At 37.7% G+C, this 22,450-nt stretch overlaps 1 protein-coding gene across 1 annotated transcript in view; it reads right to left on the bottom strand.

The window, feature by feature from the left end:
- Nucleotides 1-246: 246 nt before the first annotated feature.
- SLC6A2 (solute carrier family 6 member 2) overlaps nucleotides 247-22,450 on the bottom strand; it is a 70,372-nt gene continuing 48,168 nt past the window's right edge. Inside the window, exons 8-15 of the mRNA XM_009637596.2 lie at nucleotides 22,095-22,219; nucleotides 21,260-21,372; nucleotides 17,970-18,098; nucleotides 15,234-15,333; nucleotides 7,156-7,256; nucleotides 4,426-4,593; nucleotides 1,872-1,943; nucleotides 247-270 (exon numbers count right to left, since the gene is read on the bottom strand). Of these exons, the coding sequence (XP_009635891.1) occupies nucleotides 247-270; nucleotides 1,872-1,943; nucleotides 4,426-4,593; nucleotides 7,156-7,256; nucleotides 15,234-15,333; nucleotides 17,970-18,098; nucleotides 21,260-21,372; nucleotides 22,095-22,219 (832 nt within the window). The remainder of the gene's footprint in view (nucleotides 271-1,871; nucleotides 1,944-4,425; nucleotides 4,594-7,155; nucleotides 7,257-15,233; nucleotides 15,334-17,969; nucleotides 18,099-21,259; nucleotides 21,373-22,094; nucleotides 22,220-22,450) is intronic.

The following is a 22,450-nucleotide window of genomic DNA, read 5'->3' as shown; positions in this document are numbered from 1 at the left end:
GGTCATGTAGGGATCTCATGGCACCAAAGGATATAAGAAAAATTAAATGGAGTCTTTAAAGATTGTTTGAAGCCAAGTAATAGAAGGGAGGCATTGAGAACAGAGACCAGATGTCTTCCCTCAAAGAGTCAGTAGATAAGCTCTGAGCCAGCCTGGTCCAAGCATAATCAAGGGAGCTTTGAACTTGACTTTTCTGTATTCCCAGTTTAGCTTAACATATTGGCTTTTTCTTCAACCTGTTGGTTGTCATATTGTTAGCCAGTGTTGAAGCTGTAAGGGAACAGAAGTAGTTGTTTAATAACATTATTAATTCAAATTATGATAGCGAGAGATGTTTTAAATACCTTAATTGACAGGTCTAGAGTTACAAAGAGGTTTCAACATAATGGATAGATTATAACTAAATTTCTGTGGATTCTGGTTTCCAGTGAGAAATGTCCTTGAATGTGCTTGAAGCTATTTAGTCAGTTCTCAGTTTGGTTTTAAAATTCAGAACTGCCAAACACAAGAGAATAAAATTTTTCTACTTGTTAGGTTATGGTGGGTGTTTTGTTTGCAGACTTAAACATCATGGACAAATCACTAACTATGCTTGAGCAATAACAAAGCTAGTCCTAGCTGTTTGTTGAAGACAGCAACAAATGAATATGCCCTAGTGTTTGACATAGTTTGAGGTATCATAAGGAATTTACTTCTGAGAACAATCTTTTCTAATTTAAGTGAAAATCATTTGCTTGGTTTTTGCCATTATAGATTTGAGTTCAGAAGACTGGTACTGTGTAGGAATGGCTGTTTATAGCCCATTCACACAGGAACATCTGCCTTGGGAAAAATCAAGTTATTACTTACAGATGGAACATTAAATCTTCAGATAACTGAGGGCAGGAATAGGGGAAAGAGAAGGCAGGAAGAGGTGCTGTGCTACTGCATATTCTTGGCCACATCACGTAAATTGTGGTCATGAAACAGGAAATATTTTCTTCCTGCTTTTATTCTGCATCCTATAAATCTATACTTGGATTATTTCCTTTAAAAGTCAAAATTCTACTTCAAACAGTATTTTTCAGAGCAAGCAAAAGGCACATTTATTTTTTCAATACCAACATATGAACCGCCACCATAAAATCCGGGTCATGTTTTGGGATGATGTGCATAATTCTATTACTTTCAACTTTGAACACAGAAAGTGGTCCAGCATGAATGCTGCCAAGTGTAACAAGCTTCATATTTGCATCCTTTTTATCTTCTACAAAAAGGACTTCATTTCAATAAGCTCATTCTATTTGCTAAAAGAAAAGCAGTGTTTGGAATCCCATAGCATATTTTTCATGGCTGTTTAAGTCTCCAGTAGTGTTTTCAATCAACTGTAGGCCTATGGGGAGAGCCTATTCCACATAACCTAGCACATGATTTCATCATGGCCATTATGTCAAAGCTATGACACTGGATATTTGTTATGCTGTTTACCATGTGTTGTGGTACATAACTGGAGTTCAGGAAACATGACTTCAGATTGCTGTGCAATAACCGAGGGGGAGGCTATGACCTGCTCAAATGCACATGATAGTTTGGAAATACCTTCATCTCTTGGTGAGATCTCACTGTATTCAGAACCAACCTAAAATACTGGATTCAAGTAATCTGTAAAATTGTGAGTTCTGCTTTGTCGAGGAAGGAAGGTGCCAAAAGCCTTCCAGCAGAGTTGATGCGTATGGTACTGAGTCTCCTGCATATTGTCATGCTGGCAGAAAAAAGAGCCACCAACCTGCAAAGGTGTCAGCTATGAGGAGACTGGTGCAAACCTGTAGTTGTTGCTAAAGACAGGAAAGGGTTGGTATCAGGAGAGGAGGCATGGTGAAAGGAGTACAAACCTTAAACTGCCTGACATTTCCTTGGGCCACGAGTTGGTGCTCATTTTCAGGTGTGATGCAGTAAGCTAGTCTCTAAACCAGACGGGAAGAAGAGGAAAAAGTCAGCCATATGAAGTGGGATTATGTCTGTAATCCCCAATCTCTAATGGGGAAGTAGCATGAACTTTATTTAAAATGGTAACTTAAATCTTTAATATCACTACATCATGTGCCTTTAACTTAGTCACTGAGAGAACAAGCTTATTGTAAGACCCTTGGTATTAGCCTTTAATATAAGAAGCAACAGTAGAAAGTTTATACAAATACTAGGTCCAAATATTTAGCAAGTGCATATGGAAAAGAGCATCAGGAACAAGTTGGTCTCACAGGCCTCACATCCCCTAAATTCACACTTTTCTGTTAGTGCTCTAATGAGGGTGACTAGTCCCACTGGGAGAGGAAGTACTGGCTATTTCCCAGCTCATCTCCCTTGTCTACCCTATGCTGTGCCATTTGGGATCATGTGTAGATTTTGTGCGCTCATGAATTTTCAACCAACTTAAGAAGTTCCCATTAGACCAAGAGCACAGCTTTCCCCTTACTTTTAAGAGCCACAAGTTAGGGCATCATATCTTATGATACTTATTTGGATGTAGTATGCTAACCTTTTGCTATATTTCTTATGAGGAGACTGAAGAGTTGCTGTCTACTGGAGCTGTAAAAGACAAACCAGAACTTGCTAACACTACAAAATGAATGACCAAATGTGATTTTGGCCAAAGGATTTTGGCATCCCAATATCAGTAAACTTGTGCAAGTGGGCAAAAGCCTCCTGGGTCAGTACAAACTGTTCTTTGACACTTAGGTGCTACTAGAAAATGGGTTTGTAAGCCCCTAGGAATGGAGCAAAACAAAAGGCTTATAGAATTGCTGGAAATGAGAGCTAGGAATTGTGGACAACATGGAGATGTTGGAGCCAATGAAAACAGGGCAGGTGAAGAGGAGTTCCTACTTTGGGGTGCCTTTATGAGGTGAACATTAAATGAGGTGACCGTAATGTTTCAGAAACAAGGCATTTATCCCTTTGGGCCTGCCCAGTCGATGCGAGGGGGATACGCCCTATCGAGGTAGAGGGTGTGATTGTATTTTCTGCTTAATTCTCTGTGTGATGGTGGTGATTTACCTGAGTGTCAGTATTTTGCTACACCATTGTGTAACTCTAGCTGTAGGAAAGGAGAGCAATAGATCCAGGTATAAATCAAAGGGTCTAGATTAGGTTATAAAATTGTTATATGTGACAGGACAAAAATTCATGCTGTATAGTGGTGAGCAGTGTTACGACTGAGCACGGTTAGAAAGGTTTTAAGACTGTAGATAATTCACTATGACAGTGATGGCAAAATTAATATGATCAGTGAACCTTAATCATGTGCCATTCTGAACTGATAAATAAGGAAAAGTACAGGTGGGCAAACTGTTAAGGAAGTATGGATGCATTTTTTTCCCCATCGAAACAGGTTCTTTTAAATAGAATTCATATATTACTACTACACATAAACATATAAATGAAGTTAAAAGAATGCTATTAAGGCTGCAAAGTTAAATTTCTTGCTTTAGTGCAAATCTTTAGAATAAAATGGTCACAATAACTTCTCACTCAGTTTCTGCTCTATTCAGTGCACAGACTAGGCATGTTATGCATGAAGTGGGTTTATGTAGTGCAAAGTGCTTTTACTGAAGTAGTTAAAAAGCAGCAGGCTAGATGAGACCATAAGCGGTGCCTATATCAGAAGTTTATTGATTTCCAGACCTATTTCAGCACCTTGGTCTACCTTGAATATTAAGTTTCTTCAAGCATTCTGATATTGGTGATGAACACAATAGAAAGATCTGTGTTAATTCTAGCCTTGGCAGAATGTTGAAATAGTTCCAGTAAATAGAGGATAAGGATACGTGTTTGACAGAGAAAACCAAATATGAAGTGGCTGCTGTTAAAGCTAAATTAGCTTAGCTGGGCTAAATGGAGCTATTGCTGTGACCAAGCAAAGTATTTCTTCTGTCCTTTCTGGATGCTCATTAAAAGAACAAAGGCCATCCTGAACACAGGGCTGCTTTGAGGGCACATCCCACCCTCCCAGCACGTGTTTAGGGCCTCTTACAATGCTAAGATAGGAGAGGTCTGAAGTTACTTTGTACATGTAACAGTTTACAACACTCGGTATAGAGTGATAAAGCATACCTTGGACTGAACTCTGCTTAAGTAGAGCTGTGTGAAGCCCATACCTCAGAGCTGGATATGAAGATACCATAACTTGTAAATCCAATTAATTACATGCATGAAAAATAATTTTTTCAGAATTATTATGGTGCTTTCTGGAAAGCTAATTTCTGTCTAAAAACTGAAACAGCATGCAGGAATCCTACCTCAAAACTCCAATCCATATGACTGTTGGATCCAAAAGTTAATAAGTATATGTAATAAGTTTCAGGAGTAAGAGAAACAAACTACCAACTTGGATCCAGCCATTTAATTTCATAGCAACATTCCATGACACTTTATTAGTGTTCCACTTACTTCTTTAAAGGTCCCACGCACATTCATAAATTTATAGATAATATAGGCAGGCACAAGTATCATTGAAGATAATGCTATTCCCCAGCCAATGCGATTTGCCCAGAGAGGGAAGGTGTAGTCATCGTAGGTCAGAGGTTTGAAATTTATTATGCTGACTATCACGACAAACTAGGGAAGAAAGAATAAAATGAACCACAGTTTTGAGATGAAGCTGAGTGGAAGAATGATTTAATGTGCTTTATTAGGCAGCTACTCTAAGGTATATTTCAACCCAGCTTTACCATTTACCTTCCTCGTGTTTACTTTGTGCCTCTTACTGCTTAAACTGCTGAAGTTCTTGATGCACTTACTAGTCTTAACAGTTCAATTCAGTTGCTCTTGGACACAGCTTATTTTCTGTTTTGGTGGGAGGATCAGGTGGTTGTCTACTACTGCCTCATTTAAACTAATGTTACAGATATAAAAAAGAGATTCTGCAGTCAAGAAAATCCTCTGCAGAATCTGTTGATTTTCTCTTATTTTTCCCAGAGGCATTAGGCTTCATTTAGAAGCTTCGTACCCATTTTTCAATGAGAGGCGTGATGCAAACTCTAGCATGATGCATTTACCGAGGAAAGGTCAAGCAGCCTTAAGGCCTGGAAAACAGAGCTTATTTCCCTCCTGTTAAATCCATATGGGTTGTGTAATATGCAGAGTTACTTGATTTGGTTCTCTGGGCCTATACATTCTGCTCCATATAGCAATTTCAAATTAGAGTATTTTGAGCCAAGGGTTTCAAAATCTATGCAAGGAGAGTAATGGTGTCAGTTAAAGGAGGCTGAAAGTGTGAAATCCGGTTAGAAAAATATGAATTCCATCTTGAGGTTTTTCTTGGGATGATATACATAGCTGCAGACAGTATGGAGAAAAAGCTTCATGAGATATTTCCTAATAGCAGATACCGGAACAACCCCAACCTACTTTATAGAAAATTGCATTTATTGTTAGGAACTGCTGTAATACAATGCCAGCCCCAAACGGGCTACCTCACACTAAGCATGTATGGGATTGTTAGAGCAAGAATTATGCTTATGGTCTCAGTCTCTTCTCATGAGGCAGTTTGTATGCTTTATATGGGTGGTATAAAAATGCTGTTTCTTAGATCAAGTGACCAAACTTCTAGAATTTGTAGTTTTCAGTTATGTAGGCTAATGGTGGACTACCTTTTTTCATGCTAGTGACCATCTGTGTGGTTTTCACTTATAAATTAAATTAAACCATTTTGGTCAGTTTAACATAAATGGCTTTATTTTCTTAATGTACTGAATAATGAACCCAAAAAATAGGCTGTAAGAAAGTAAGTTATATTTACTTTTCTTCTATAAATCAAGATTCTAATGTCCGTGTTGCCTTTTAGAAAATTGAGAAGATGTACAGCTGTAACAAAACTGCCCAATGTCCCCTACCCAGTGTGATACTATTCCCATGGGTTTTAAAATATATTGGTACCCAGTAATTAAGTTGAAATGTTCCACATTTAGCACTTTCAGCTTGAAAAATAATTCTGCATTGTGATAGCTGAAAGACATATTACCTACAGATTCATCCTGACCCTTATGTTTATAGGCTTCAGTAGGAAAATATTGGGGCTATTTCACCAAGAACTCTTAGGCTACCTAAAGGTTAGACTGACAGTCACTTCAGCTAGCTTGCTAGAACTCTGCTCTTTGTAAAATTTAAATTTTCAACAGGCTCCTAGGGTGCAAAACCTAAGGATGCTTGGTGCAGCAATCTTCTGTTTTGCTTGAGTCAGCCTGTTTGAAGTGCTGCAGGATATAGTTCCATACAAGCTTCTTTATAGAACAGTGTTTAAAAGGATAATGTAACATATGCTTGGTAGGTGCTTACTGATTAATTGGGGCCGGAAGCTTTTATATTAAAAAAAAAAAGTGGACCTGAAGGCTGTCATAAAAGCCTACCCAGTGTTCTTTGGAATACCAGTACTGCTTTAAGAATGCACAGCTTTAATGCAATTAGTCTCCTAAAATCATAGTGAGGTCAAATTTCCATATTATTCATCCTGACCTTTTGTATTACAAATATGCATAGGAGAAGATCCCAATATAAAACTGTAGTTTAGTTCTGAATCTATTCTTTACACAAAGCAACCGAGTTCACACTCTGGGATTTTTTTCCCCAAATGTAATGAAGCACTTGGTTTTTTTACATTGAGCAGCTTACAAGGTATATTTAATACATCTCTTCAGTGTTTCACATAGCTAATTACTGGGTGTAGTCACATATTAGCTATTCTAAGGTGTCATTCCATAATTCAGGGATCTTGGCATCCTCCAATGAAAAATAAATTCTTGCTAACATGATCTCTTATCCCTGGTTAGTTTATTTTTCCAATAGAATGATTTGTTTAATATGCATAGATGCTGGGGGGACAGGGAGAACCCTGTGTAAGTGTTCATGGTTCCCTAAGAAAAGCTGCTTTCTTTAAATCCTGCTAAAGTGAAGGAACAGAAGATGACCACAGCCACAATTAACTTCTTTCACAACTGAAATGTATTATACAAAATACAGCCAATGCCACTGAAGAGAAAAAAGAATTAAATTGGAGTGTCTTCTATTAATCCTGACAACATTAGGCATAGCAATGAGTATCTTGCTTTTGGTATCTATTGTATATTCTAGGAAGCAACATACTGGAATTCTTTCCGCAATGAAATAATTATCAATACTCACCAATAAAAAAGCAGGGCTAACAAATTTCCAGCACAATCTCCAGTAGAGGCCTGGCTTGAAGCCCATCATTTGTTGGATATCTTCGCTGAATCTGTCCACACCTAGAAGGGATGTAAACATCAGACTGGCGTAAATCTAAACTGATAAGATGCTGGCATACCCCAAATCATCTGCTTTTTCAGAAAGCAGGCAATAATGACTTCCAAATCATAAGACATAAAACAACATTGATCTCCTTACAGTGATGTCAAAGACATCTACTCACTGAATCCAAGACTCATGTGCCTGTGAGCACTTAAGGTCTGTTGCAAATAGCATTGCCATTGAAAAGTGGCATTTTACGAGTATCTAGAATTTAAGCTGTGAATGGGACACACATTTTTTTAATAGTTGTGGACTGTTGTAACCTAATTACTCAGTACTATTATGAGTACGCTGAAGGAGAACCCAGCCCCTTACTCAAACTGCTTATTGATAAGGATGTAGATTCATATGATCCTTAACTTATCAAAGGAGGTTTATTTGTTCCACTTAATGGCATACTTTACTTATCTTTGTGTTTCACTAAACACCACAGGGAGTTCAGTATGTCTATAACAAATGTAATTTCATCTTTTATCACCTTTCCAAGGAACTGGGTAGATGCTCCTTCTGTTCAGTGTAAGTATGTACAAAACTACATTAGCTAGAAACAGGTGGCCTTTTTTAGAATATCTTGTGTGTTTTTGAAAATTATAATACCAACTAGATTTTTCTAAAATTGTTACCTCTGTATGCATCTAAATATCTAGTGATGTAGCTATTGTAGATACATTAGAAGATACATGATCTGTTCATGTGCGTAAAAACCAAGAGTAGTCAGAAATTTTAACTGCTGCAGTAATTAAGACTGCAGAGGATAATGTGAAATTCATTAAATGAAGACATAGATTGAACATTAGTCCTGCTAATTGTACCAGGAATATAGAATATGGGTTTAGAAATATGGATGGCTTGATTGATTATTATCCGTCTTCAGTGTTTATTGAAACACTTTTTGCATTAAGTAGTTTACTATAGTTTACTATGCAAAGCAAATTTGCATTTTATCGTGACTGTAAAATGTCCAACTGAATGGTAGCTTTTTTGCAGTTTTTCTTATTGATTCTATTCTGGTTGAACTTACCAGTATGAGGTATGTTTCAAAAGTTTAATCTAAGCCCATGCTATTTTCCACACTGTATTTTAAAATGGTGTGATTATCACTGATATATGGGGAAAAAATGTCCTTCTTAGTTTTCTTCAAAAAGAAAACAGTCTCTGACTTTATGCCTTGGAGAAATTGGCTCACAGAGAATTAGTTCCCTCTAGTGCAATCTGTCATGTCAGACTACTAGTCTGTAATTTATTATACTTGATGTGTTCAGGAAGTTTAAATTTAATTCTGAACCCTATTACGTAAACAGCAGAAATGCAGCTTTTTGCCATGTATATTTGTTCGTTAAAGAGGATGTATAGTTTACCATAATAATTGTTTGTCTGTGTGTGGATCAGTTCAGTAGGATTTATTTAATGTATTTAATGTAAATAATGAGGACAGCATGAGTTAGTCCTTTACATACAGCCAGGGTATAAAGTATTTAGAAGGTCTGGACATTTGAGTGTAAAGTTCTCTTTGATTCCCCCCCCCCCAATATTATGTACAGGTGAAACAAAGTAGCCAAAAGGATCTGCAAATGCTCTTTAAATTTAATCTAATTCTATTTGCAGTGCCTTCTGTGAACTTTAAAAGCGACTGAATTTCAACTGCTATGAATACTGACTGAAATTTATCATTGTGCAGAAGGTCAAATGTGAGGACTAAATATGTAAAAAAATTTTATTCATAGGTTTCCAGACAGACCTACCTAGAGCTCAGATATTGCTTCAATTTCTACTGAAAATGGGGGATAAGCAGTCCTTGGTCTGAGACTGCTTTTTCAACAGCATGGTTTTCCAATACTACATATCTTCAAACCACCATTCTAAGAATCAACCTGTAAAGTAGAATGTAGCTATAGCTACAGATGATGGTACCAGTAGGACTTGGATTTTTCCAGTTCTTGAAAGCATTTACCCCTTTTTTTGTGCATGTGTGATTCTGTAGGATAAACTGAAACTGTGGGTGACTCGTTTAGTTACAGGAAGGAACAGGTATACCACAAACAAAACTAGATTACTTGCTGGAGACCTGGTGTTGAATATAGAAATAATCTCCTTGCTTTTCCAGTGAAAACCAAGTAGGAGATATTTACAATTTATGATCAGATCCTGATTAAATACACTGAATCCAAAGAGAATTTCAGAGTAATTTTGGAACTAATAAACACTGCAGCTGCCTAAGAATGTCTCCATTGTAATGGTCTATTAAACAGTGCAGAAAATTTGGCCCATTCTCTATGTACGTAATATTGTGTTGTCAAGGGAATTAAATCAATATGCAAAAAAGAACTGATTAGGAAGAAAGCGAAAAGTAGATTTGGCTATAAATGCAAGTTAACTTCCTCATTCTGGGACAACCTTCTTTCATCTCAGTGATGCAGAGATCAGAGTTCAGATAGAATGAAAGTCTACATGTTACCGGTACCTCCTGCACCCGCTGCCTGCTAGACCTTTGTAAGTCATTGTGCTGTATAGGCTCAGCCAGTGCCTTCAGAACCACTCATCTGCACGGAAGCCCTTAAGCAGATCCTGGCCCTGAGGTGAAACTGCTCAGTGGCTGTAGCTGAAATAAATTGTGTGGATGTTTCCAAAAAGTAGTGTCATAGCTCCAACAATCACTTGGATCCCTACAAGCAATCTTGGTATGTGTTGTTCCCTCCCCATTTTGCTTAACTTTGTGTTGTATATGCTTAGATTTTTTTTTTAATTTGAAAAGTAAAAATTGGTAATAACGCCTTTAATGCCATACATACGACTTAAATGAATCCAATAAATCAAGTGAACTACACTGAAATAATATAGTAGTATAGAAAACAGGTATATTGAATCAATCTTCAAGTTATTTTGCACTTAATTCCCTTTCCCTGTGAATGTTCCTTTGCTTCCCCCCCACCCCCCACCCCGCCCCGAGTTTTAGTTCTGTGGACATGTGCAGCAGTGTATGAACTCACCCGGTTTCTGTGAGCAATGAAGAGCTGTAGTGAAACTGCTTAATTGATCTGTTCTATATTTTTGCCCTTAGGAATTAGAGTAAATCATAGAACCATCAAATTATTCCTGTTAGAGGAGTTCTTGGGCGGTCTCTAGTTCAGCCTCTTGCTCAAATCAAGGTCAGCACAATTCAGAACAGCTTTCTCATGGCTTTGTCCAGTTAGGTCTTGCAAATCTCTGAGAACGGAGTCAGTAAGCACTCTGTGCAAACTGATCCAATGTTTAATTATCCTTGTATAAAAAAAAATGTTTTCTTCCTTCAGATTTTGATCATGGTCCTCTGTCTTCGCATTGTGCATCTTAGTGAAAAGCCTGACTCTCTTTCATGATAACTTCCTTGCAGGTATTGGAAGGCCACTATCAGGTCCTCTCTAAGCTTTCTCCAGGCTAAATAAGCTCAGTTCTCTCAGAGTGTCTTCACAGGGCATGTGCTCCAGCTCCTGAACCTCTTGGTGGCCCGCCACTGGACTCTCTCCAGTTTAACACCACCTTCTTTTACTGAGGGTTAAAACCAGTACACAGTATTCCAGGTGCAGTCTAACAAGTGCCAAGTAAGAGAATAATCACTTCCTTAGTCTCCTAGTTATGCTTCTGTTACAGCTCAGTATGCTGTTGGTCTTCATATGCTGGCAGGTCACTCTTCTGGCTCATTTAGCCTGATGCGCACATGCCCAAGCAGCTCATCTTTGAGTGCAAGTAGCAGATCTACAACAGTATCACTTCTAGTTTATCTACCTAGCAATTATGTGAAGAAGTTGCTTCTGATACCTTCATCTCTAAGAACCAGGATCTAATCTGGACACTTCTTTAAGATGCCTGAAGAAGGCTTCTTCCACTTCCTGACCCTGATCAGGTGCTCTGTGAACAATATTCCCCACGATGTCACCCTTGCTGGCCTCTGTCCTGACCCAAAAGCACTCAGCCATGCTGTCATCCATTCACTACATTTGAGTTGCTCTTCTGCACATGAAGACGACACCTGCACCTTGCTTCTGTCCTAATAAGAGTGTATCTATCAAATGCAGAACCCCAGTCGTAAAAGCCTTCACCCAGGAGAAGATGAGGAAAGACATTGTTCTTTCATGCAGTTCAGCAATTGTTGGCGTTGGGAATATGAGAAAGAATGGATAAAAAGAATATAAAAGCCATTATGTGGCGTTCATTTGCAAATCTTAGAGCACAGAAAAAGGTATCTGTTGATTAGCTGTGTGGTGAAGTAACAACCATTATCCCTTTTTGTTCCTGAGTCTCCTTTCTAACTCTGGAGCAATGTTGTTGGTGGTGGCCCTCACCTGGTGGCAGTAAGGGAGTAAGCCATACCAGTATCATTCCCAAACAAGGGCAGCTGCGCTAGCATAAAATCAAGTAGAACAGGAGGAAACATTTCTCCACCGTGACAGTGCAGTAAGCTCTCTGAGTTGGTTTGCCCCATCTGTATTTCTACTCTATGGAAATGTGTGCATTTGTACTTTGTGTCTCATGGCAGGCACACATCCATACAAGAGCAGCTGGGAGCAAAGATGAGTTCCAGCAGTCAGTATATGGGTAATTTCATTCCTTTTTGCAAAATCAAATAGTCGACCTTTGATTTTTTTTTTATTTTTTTTTCCAAAAAAATGCATCTTTTGGTCTGAAATTTCAGTCTAAGGGAACTTTTCTTGAAATAACTTCAGTAAATGTAAGCAATGTCATTACAGGTGAGGATGAAGATCATTGCTAGCTTGTACTAAGCTTATTCTAGTCATTCAGGGAGATGTTCACATTAAAATCTGAGTAGAGATTTCCCTGCAAGTGAAACCGAAGACCAGTTTTCTGTCCGAGGGAGAGGTGTCTGGCTTTTCTTAGAATATTCATCAGAGGGATGATATCAGGGTTGTGCAAGAGGAGAAATGGTAACAAACTAGAAGTCATAACTAAAATATATTGGCATAGTAAAACAAACTAGCTGTCCCTTCTCTTACACATACAGGTGGCCTTTGCAAGAAGAAACTTCACAGTAAGTGGTCATAGGTATAATTTGAACTAAATTTCCACCTTTTTGGTCTGTGCAAAAATGTCAATGCTTGCCTTCAGGCTGGCTTAATATTCAGCTGGGTCATTAAGGCAACTAGGGTCTATCAGAAAAAAGAGGTAGACAAGACCATGCCAGATTTAATCAGTTTAAATAGCACCTGGGGCTGTAATAAGTTATTTATAAAGCAACAGGTCATACTGTGTCAGTAAAAACATCTGTCAGCTGCTTAAGACAAATGAGTAGATATTTTCCCGGTCGTGGGGAGGCAGGAGAGAGAAAGGAAAGGATGATGAAGGACAGAGGGTGCAACAAATAAACAAAAACTGACTAACCTTGGCTTAGTCTGTGAACCACATACAAAGCCTAGATATTGTAAAGTGCAGTAAATCCTATTTTAATAGGAGCAGATAATACCTTGCCCATACTAACTGAAGAAAACTTACATGCCTCTGCTTCCAAGCTAAGCTTTGATCACTCTTCTGCTTTCAGCTTTTTTTACAGGGATTAAAGACAGTTGTCTGTGAAATCTAGTGCCTTCACTCTTTTGAGAGAGAAGAGCATATGAGCTGCTAGCTCCATGCGGATGTTGGGTGACAGAATTAGTACCTTAAAGCTAAAAACTATTTCTTTAGTGGATTGAACGGGTTTATGGATGAATGCCATTCTTGCACTCATCAACAGTTTTTAACTGTGAGAATTTGACTAGAAGAATATGGTGGCACAGCATGGATAGGTGAGTAAGTGACTGAGTGGTAAATGGCAGTGAGAATGACAATGTCTAAGAAAATGGCAGTAAGAATGACAGTGTCTAAGAATCTTCTGCATATAAACTATCACTGAATAGAAATGGCAATGACTTTCAGGGGAAGAACAATCTTATTTGGAATCAGGGCAGCTAGTTCAATACAGGCTTCAGTGGGAAGAAGATTTGTAGACTGCTATGACATTGAAATCTGGTAATAATGAAAAGAGTTGTGACCAGTGAGAAAGTCTGACATGAGAATAAAGAGGAGATGAGGAAGAAAAATGAGCTGAAGAAACTTGAGTAATCTAGCAGCAAGCGATTTCAGATATAACAGGTAGTTTGGACTGTTGTAGTGAAATGACTTACATAAAACCTAGGATGTAGAATCCTATTGTTTTACTTGGAGAAAATGAGATACTCTTTTGGGTGTCCTTATAATTTTTCTAACTCTGTCTGTGACAAGATAAAGAACTGGTAGCATTCTCCCCAAAAGAAAGGAAAAATCACTTTTAGTCTTTCTTTAGCAAGATATGCCTAATTCATATTAAATTATGACTTTTTTTTTTCTGCTTGATTTGGTGACTTAACAGTACTTTGGAATTTGTGCTGTTCTGGGGGCAGCATCTTTTCCAAGTGACTAAGCTTGGGGCTATGAATTGCCTTACCTTTCTATATGATAGGGGAAATTTTGAACTCTGTATCAGTGCTAGAACATAAAAAGTACTGCTCTAGGTTGGGGGCGTAGGGGGAAAGGGAAATATTTGAAAGACTGATTTCAGATATTTAAAACCACCTCATCTATTAAAGCTGAATTAGGGATGGGGAGAACACCCACAGACCAGATATTTTCTCATGACTTTAAAATCGGTGGTTTAGTAGGCTATATATATAAAACCAAATATTCAGATATTTCTACTGCAAGCAATATTCAGTTTAACCTTTTTGTTTCACTTTTTTGAGAGTAGTAGTAGTCAACTCTGTCACTTATAGAAGACGCTTTTTTTTCCTTGGTGAAGTTAGCGCAGGACACTTTACAAGACTGTGAAGTTCTTGGAGGCTAAGGACGGAGCTCAGGCAGACTAAGGGTCCTGCTACTTTGTCAAAGTCACTGTTGTGGAAAGTACAACTTCAGTTTGTTGGGTTTTTCCCAGTTAAGGTTATCCAAGTGCATTCATATGGTTTTAGAGCAATGAATGTGGCTGGTTGCCATCATTGTAGTCATTTATACAGTGGGAAAGAAAAAAATGTTTTTCTTCTTTCTTATGAAACTTGTGTATCAAGTGTCTTGCTTTTGATTTATGTTACTTTAGGGAGGAGAAAAATATTAATAACCAAATAAGGCCAGGGAAGTTACTTAATAAGCTGGGCATGTCTTCTGAGATCTGATTTTAAATTGTGAGCCATTTTTTTTCAGGTTACTGTAGCACATCACTTCATTCTGGTTGCACACAGTGATTCCAGCCTAGAGATCAAGTGAATACTCCTAAAGCCTGCAATACTGAGGATAAAGCAAATTACTGCACCCTTTTTGTGGCATAAAATAGTATGAAATACTAGAAATAATACTATTTCTGGTATCTAGGATGGTGGGTATTCCATACTGTGCTATGAAATAAGATAAACTTTAAACCACTAGTGTTTTACAATTAAGAAGAATATTGTCTCAAACAAAAGGGACTAATGTAGGAATTACTATAACTCTCTAAAGTCAAACTACCTTTGTTTGTATTGAATGGGGGAGCTTGAGAGTGGCCCTGGGGAAATCATGGAAAGGAGGAATAGGTGAGCCTGTATTTTAGGCTTATCTAGTTTCTTTGAAACTACCAGGTATAAACCTGCTACTGCAAGTCATCAGATATATTAACAGCTGCAAAATACTGGCAAAAGTAGCAACATTTCCATCCCACTGCAGTCTCCTTTACAAGCCAGTTTTCTTTGGCTTTGTGCAGGATTTCAAAGTTTGGCCCACTGAATGTCTGCATTCCTGTCACCATTCATAAATCAGATTAAAATCACTGTATGAGACCTGGCTTGTCATGGTATCATGCGTACAAAGCTGTGCTGTTTTCCCTGAAAAGAACGTGTAAGCTTGTCATGAGCACTTAGAATTTTAGAAAAGATTTTTCAGATGCAAAATTAAGTGCTTACCATAAAACCAGGAAACTCCAATTGCCTCCATTAGAACAGCAAACAGTATTGAAGTCCCAGCTGCAAATGTGTCCAGGAGTGTGAGCACATAAATTCCACCCTAGGATTGAGGAGTTAAAAGGTGCAACAAAATGAAGTTACAAATAGAATCACCTCAGTAGTTTAGTATCTAGTTAAGAGAAGTCTGCTTTACTTGACACATTATCTTAACCCAAGTAGGTTAATATGGAGCTGATGCTGCAAATGCAGGTTCATATTTGCATACAAAATAGTGGACTCCAACTTGCAACTCATTACAAGAGGCTTCCTTTCACCTATGTCCTCACTGAACCAGGAAACGGAAGCCTCAGCTTAACATGATTAATGAGTGCTCTTGGCACTCAATGTTTTCAGTGGAAGTTGAAGGCACTGGCTCTTCGGGGGAATGCTCAGCAGCTTGTAGGACAGGGCCTGTCTGCAACAGTTAATGAAGATCTTCCTAAATTATTGGCAGGAGTGCAAGAGTTTCTGCAAGAGTTTCCACAAGCCATTATCACTCGGTTTGTTCCTAAAGCCAATTATTCTGTAGTCCAGTGAATCTGCAGTCTTAGACTGATGTCTCCTTTTCTCAGAGTGCCTGCATCTCTCTTTTCTAACGTTCCTGCAAAGGGAGCAGTCGCATGTTAAGTCTGTTACCAGCCCAGCCTGTAATTAGCTTTGCCCTCTTTAGTTCCTTTGCTGTGTGGTATTAGCAAGCCTTTGCTCAGTGGAGAGAGTAAACCAGATCATCTGCCTGCACAACAGCACATTTCTGTTCTTCTGTGGTTCATGACATTTACTAACTGATTTTTTTTTTAGCTGCAATTTGACTACTTTTTGCATCATTTTACAATGTGGTATGAATTTGTGTAAATTACTGCTCGTTTTATTTAGTTCAGGCTAACGAGGAATGGAGCACCACAGTATGTTTACTTGTTTCAAAATGAACCTGAATAATGTGTTTCAGAACGTTATTAGCAGTTGCAAGTACATTTTTATTAAAACCTTTTTTTACCAACAAACTCAATCTGACTATGCCTGTTCAGAAGGGGAGGAACAAAGGAATTATTTTGCATGGTTTTACCAATGGTGTAAACAGCACTTGTGTTATTTAGACCTCTAGGTGATTTTAATCTCTGCAATCAATCAGTTTTCTTCTTTCTCATAAAAAGATGTTTTTCGGAAACAGCTGTGCACATTTACAAAAATAGAGACAACCATACTTAGGCCTTGTCTAGGTTTTTAATTCTGTGGGGACATGTCCGGAAACTGACTGAACTTTGGTTGTTTTGTTAGAAAGAAAATGTTGCTTATTGAATGACATTTGAGTTTGACCTCTTGTTTTTGCTCTACACCTGCTCTAAATGAATGCCTTTGCTATCAAACTTAGTAAAGTGAATGACAAATATGGTTTTGTAAGAAACATGTTTTGAAAATATAGCCTGAAAACTTCAGGGGACAAAATCAAACAGATTAATTTAATGTGATGGCATCACAAGGGTTTTTCTTTGTGCTTTGTACACATTAGAAATGTTCTTCTCCAATTATGTGAACATTTGGACAAGTCTGGGCAGTTTTGTGCATTCCAGCTGGTGGGGTGGACTTAAGTCTAAACAGGTGCCATTATTTAAAAGCTAAAGCTAGGTTGTTATCTTGAACTGTTTTAGCTCACTTGAAGGCAGTGGAATGGCACCCATTGACACCTGTTCAGGTTCTTAATCACTGAATTTGTTCTGATCTTGAACTTCAGGAAATTTTATTCCAGTTGAAACTTTGAATAAGGAAGGAGCACGTTCAATTCTGTAGGCAACAATGGAGATAGCATGGTATTAAAAGGATAGGTATTCAAAATGATATATCTATTTTTAGTGCCTGAAATGTTTTCCAGTTTGAGGAAACTAGAGTAAAAATATTGGGGTATTCTTTTAGTGTAAAAAGAGCTTTGTTGCTAATAAGCCTATGACATTTCAGTGTTCGTAATAATGGATCTGGAAAAAATTTCTAGGGAAGGGGAGGTTCAGCACATCTGCTTTCATGGTGGCTACCTCAAGTTTGAGTTGCTTACAGAGCTTTTTATTTTTTTGTCAAAAAAAAAAAAAAAAAAAGGAATGTTCTCTCCAACCTAGAACACTCTGATTCTCATCCTTTAACTAATTGTCAAAAGCCTGGTGAGGCAAATCATTCAGGGTGATGGTAGTGATAAATACAGGTTACTAGATGTTCAGGATAAGTTATCCGTGTGCTTTTTATGGTGTTAGGAGTAAGAGATAAGATATAGGTACATGAAGGAACATTAAGAAACACATTGGGGAGAGGATATCATTATTCTAAACTCCTTTCACAAGAAGGGAATGCTTCTTATTTGTTTCAAGATGAGAATAGCCGGATGACTAAAGGTCTGGTCACTTGAAGTCCTTAGTTCCTCACACAGGAATAAGCACTCAACACAGTTCCATTTAATGTGATTTCTAAAAAAACCAAGCAAACACACAAACTCAAACAAAAACAGTAGCACAGACAGTTCTTTGGAACAAAGACTTGTAGGTTCGCTTGATAGCTAATGATCTTGTGCAAAAAAGCATAGAAGCTTCATATAGATAAGCCCAAAAGTAATGTTCTGACCATAAAGTTGTCACCTGACCCTATTTATATTTCTACCTGAGGAGGTTAACTGCATTTTTAAGGTAGCTTGCTGATGGAAACTTTTGTTGTACTTACATTGGTGATGCAAAAAAGGGCAAGTAGGAAAGTGCCAAAAGAAACACCAAAGGTGAAGAGCTTTCTGTGCTGCTTCAGAATTTGGAAATCATCTGCCAAGCCAGTGATGACAGCCTCCATTCCGCCCATCTGAGGAAGGGAAGGCAAGAACTCTGGTTAAATGCTTCTGACTGTTCTAAATGCAGGTCAAAGAATGTAAAGCAGCTTGTATAATGAATTCACAGCCGCTGTATTATTTCTGACATTTCAGCTGTAAATCACCGGTGTTCTGAGGCATAATTTATTTTCTCATGGTAAAGAACTGAGTCAGGGAACTGGACATCATGTGCCATGGTTGGTGGCTCGACAGCTGTATCCTCTGTGGGCCCTTTGCTGACTCACCAGGATAGTGAGTAGACAGTACTTTGGGAAAAATAATGTAATTTTAATATACTTTGGGGAAAAAGCTAGTAGTTTAAGTAACTAACCTCTTTAAGAGGTTTCTAATATAAAAACAGACACAACAAGCACCTAGGGGAAACATACTGAACAACGATTCAGTTGAGCCATTGATTAACCAAATCCAGTTTGACAAAAATATGTACAGACCTGGAAGAATCACTGCATAGGAAGCTTGATGTGGTTTTTTTTTTTTTTGACAACACTAAAGAATTTTACTGTGTTTTCTAGAAGTTAATGCTGGACATTAGCCATTGTTTTGCAGTACAGGAAAGGTACTTTCCAAGTTTTCATTGAAATTGCTGGGTTATATAGGTGATGAATTTTAATTTCTTTCCACTAATGAAAGCATTCTACACACACCTGCCCAAGAAGTTGTGAAAATGAATTCCAGTCTCCGTAATACATTTATTTAATGTTTTTGGAAGGCTGGACTCTATGCTTTCTCTGATGCTAAAAGATCATTGCAAGACCTGGAGTGCTTGGTGCAACACAGTAGTTGGTTAGCAGGTGCTGACATAGCCTTTCCTATAAGAATTTGATGAAACCAACAGCTCTGGTTGAAGTTAGCAGCAGAGAGTTATCTCTCTAGAATTTGAATGATTCCTGTCTAAAGCCAGATTTCTGGGGACAGTGGACTTTTTTAAAAAGGTAACTAGTGTTCACTAGTGTAGACTTGTATTTCCTAATGTCTGGGGGGACATCGGTGAGTGCCCTGCAGTTAAGATGGGTTAATATTTGATGTTCTCAAAGTTGTTACCGTGCTGGTACTTAAATGGTCTTGGAGAAGTTGAAAATGGAAACAGACATCTTGGATTATTTTGGCTAAGGACCACTTCTTAATGTATCACAATTTATTCCCCTTGTTAATTCCCTATGCCAAGCTAGATACCTAATCCAAAAAATGTTTCCAAACATTTGTTCCATTTTCTGTCCTTTTATTGTTGCTTGCTTAAACTCGCATGATCAGATTTTTCTTTGCTTAAATATTTTGACAGTTCCATTTTTGTACAGGTGTCTGTATTTCTATGCCAGTGCAGGCTTGTATGCATGAATAAAACTATACATATGTAATTTGTCCTCTTTAGCTTTGGGGTTATTTGATTTTTTTATTTTAGCTTTAAAAATTTTAATTTTCCCCTCAGGGACTTGATCAGTCAAATGTGGGGGGAGAGTTGAGAAGACCACCATAAAAAAAAAAAAATACTGTATGGCCTGAGTTTTCTAAGGTAAATAACAAAAAATACTGAGCAAAACATGAACAAGCAAATCCCTCCCATTTTAGAAAGAAACAGCTAAACTTGGCGACAGTTTATCATTTCATAGTACTTTAATGAGCTCCACAAGAAAGAGCTTTCTCCACTTGTAGGAAAAGTGTGTTCTGCAATCCAAAGCCCTGTGTCTTTGTCACTCAAATGTTTCTTTACATGGCCTGAAATTTACTACTGTTGCAAAGTTAACTGTTTTGGATCTAAACACTTCTGAGCATGTATTTTCTTATTAATTCTGCCCTGTTCCTACTGGTCATTCATGCCCTTCCACAGTGCTAAACCCTTCTTTTCCATGTTTCATGTTTGTTCACAGCTGAAAAATGGCCAAGCTACAAACCCAGAAATAATCTTGCCTCAAACTTTTGGATATGGATCCAGATCTTAGTGTGTAAAGACAAACTCCATTGAACCTGAGCTGGAATCCAAAACCACAAACACTTTGGAAACATTTAAACCTGAATCTGACCTTTACAACTCAGACCTGACTCCACAAGATCTCATTCAGGTCTTTGCCAATGAGTATCAAAGCTTCCTGCTGCAACCTCATTTTTCTTAGTTTTGCTCTCCTCCATGTCACTTCATTCTTTTCCTTTCTTGTCCTTGAAAATCAATGAAGTTTTCTGAAGTTGTAAGCAATGGAAACACTGGGGAGTTTTGCCATTTCCAGCAAGAAATTGCTAGATCATCTCTGTCCTTTCAGAACTACAAAAGATACTTCTATGCTTTAGAACAGCAAGAAACCCATGCCCTACTAAAATGATGAATGGTTCATGGTTCACTATTCCTTAAAGACCCTGTTTGTTTTTCCCAGAATTTAATCAACCTTGAAGCTAGATATAACAGCATGTCTTGATGCCTTTTTGGCAAGAACAAAGCAGTACAAAAGTTGTTAGGGGACTTGGGATATTTTCTGGACTGAAGTTTCTGTGATCCTGAATATTATGGCACAGTAAAAGTCATCACGTTATGGAAAGAGCAAATACTCTCATTAGAGTAGACATTTTACAGTAAGATAGTAAAATGAAAACACTATGGAAATACTCTGCTGTGATTTTTAAATTGAGACTAAATTTTACAGGAAATTCTGTGTTGCTACTTGTAGAAAAAGATCAGACTACCTTCAGACACTGCATATCTTGAGCAGATTAATGAATTTCAGCACATGTGAAAAGCTCTTCTAGAAACGATTCTACTCGGTGTCTTACTGTGGCTTGTGTTTTGCAAGTAGGGTTCCAAAACTTTATTGCAGGTTCATAGTGGTAATAGTTCATAGCAATGATGTTGGGTCATACCTTTAAATAGTAATAATTGTTAATGAACAGCTGCTCTGCAAGGTCATAAAAAAGCAGCAGTGAATAACTTTGCTGGCTTGTAAAAGATTTGATCTTTTCCTAGACCTCTTAAATATTGTCCTTGAATATACTGCCAGGAGCAATACTATCGGTATGTTGGCTGTGACTGTGAAAACAGATTCAAAGAATGTACAGAATGCTTATTTGAAATGTAATAAAGCTCCTGTTGAGTTACAGAATATAACAGTACAGGAAAAATGTCAAGGCTAGAAGGAAAAAAAATACTCACAGAACTGTCGATGCCAAGAGTAAGAAGCATGATGAAGAATACCACAGCCCAAAATGTAGATCCTGAAAGAGTTGAAATTGCCTCTGGATACAGGATGAAAACTAAACCAGCTCCTGAAATAGAAAAGAAAAATAAAAAAAAAAAAGTATTACTAAATGATGTTTCTTAGCTTCACAAAAGTGTTCATTTTAATAAGATGAATTATGACTAAGTTGACTTTTACATCAGTCCATATCACACTCTGAGTAGCTGTTAAAACAAAATCTGTGTTAAACCAAAAATATATCCAAGGTACTTTAATAATGTACTTGTGACAGTTTTGTATTAAAAAAATTATCCCCTTTTTTCCACTTCTAATAATCTTTTATGGGATTCACAATGTTACTAGGTATTTTTCAACTATATAGTAGAGAAGAAAGCCTGTGGATGTGGACTCCACTGGTGGGAGAACTCTTCGATGTGATGAGAGATAGAGGAACTGAAATCACGTGTGACCCCAAACGTAGCAGAACGATCTAAACCAGTAACCTATGGCACTGAACAGCAATCCTTTTGCAAGATGCTGTGCAGTGGTAAATGCCTCTTTGTTGCACAGGCTGAACTTGTGAGGGGCAAGGTGTTGGGGAACCTTGGTTCAGTAGAGGTGAGATGAATCAATACCATTTAGAGTTCACATTTCAGCAAGGCATGTAGACAGAGAGTTTTAGTTCCGAGTAATTTAATTCAGGTCATTTCCAGGAGATTTTTCACATGCTTTTTTGAAACAAATATAAACACATTTGCAACGAATTGCTGGACAAACAGAGGTAAAACTAGTATAAAATTAACTTCCTACCTTCAGTGGCTACATCCTCAATTTTAACTTTGTGCTCATGAGCCATGTAGCCCAATATGGAGAAAATTGCGAATCCTGAGATGAAGCTTGTGACACAGTTAATGGTACTAGTCAGCAAAGCATCCCTAATGATGGAGAGAAGAACAGCCCAGTTAAAAAAAACCACTTTAAGAACTAGATAGGAGTTGTCCTATAGCGATAGGAAGATTCTTGTGAAAATGCTAATTGTGCAGTTATCCTGATAATCAAAAGCTCATATCAGCATCCTATGCTAGGAAATTACCTAATTCTGTTTACTATTTTGATTTAAAACAGAGTTCTGTTAAAAAAAATCAATAAAGCTATATTAAATATTA

The sequence above is a fragment of the Egretta garzetta genome, unplaced genomic scaffold (assembly GCF_000687185.1).
Source record: "Egretta garzetta isolate BGI_Z169 unplaced genomic scaffold, ASM68718v1 scaffold314, whole genome shotgun sequence".
NCBI lineage: Eukaryota > Metazoa > Chordata > Aves > Pelecaniformes > Ardeidae > Egretta > Egretta garzetta.
This window is presented reverse-complemented; position numbering and strand designations above follow the sequence as displayed.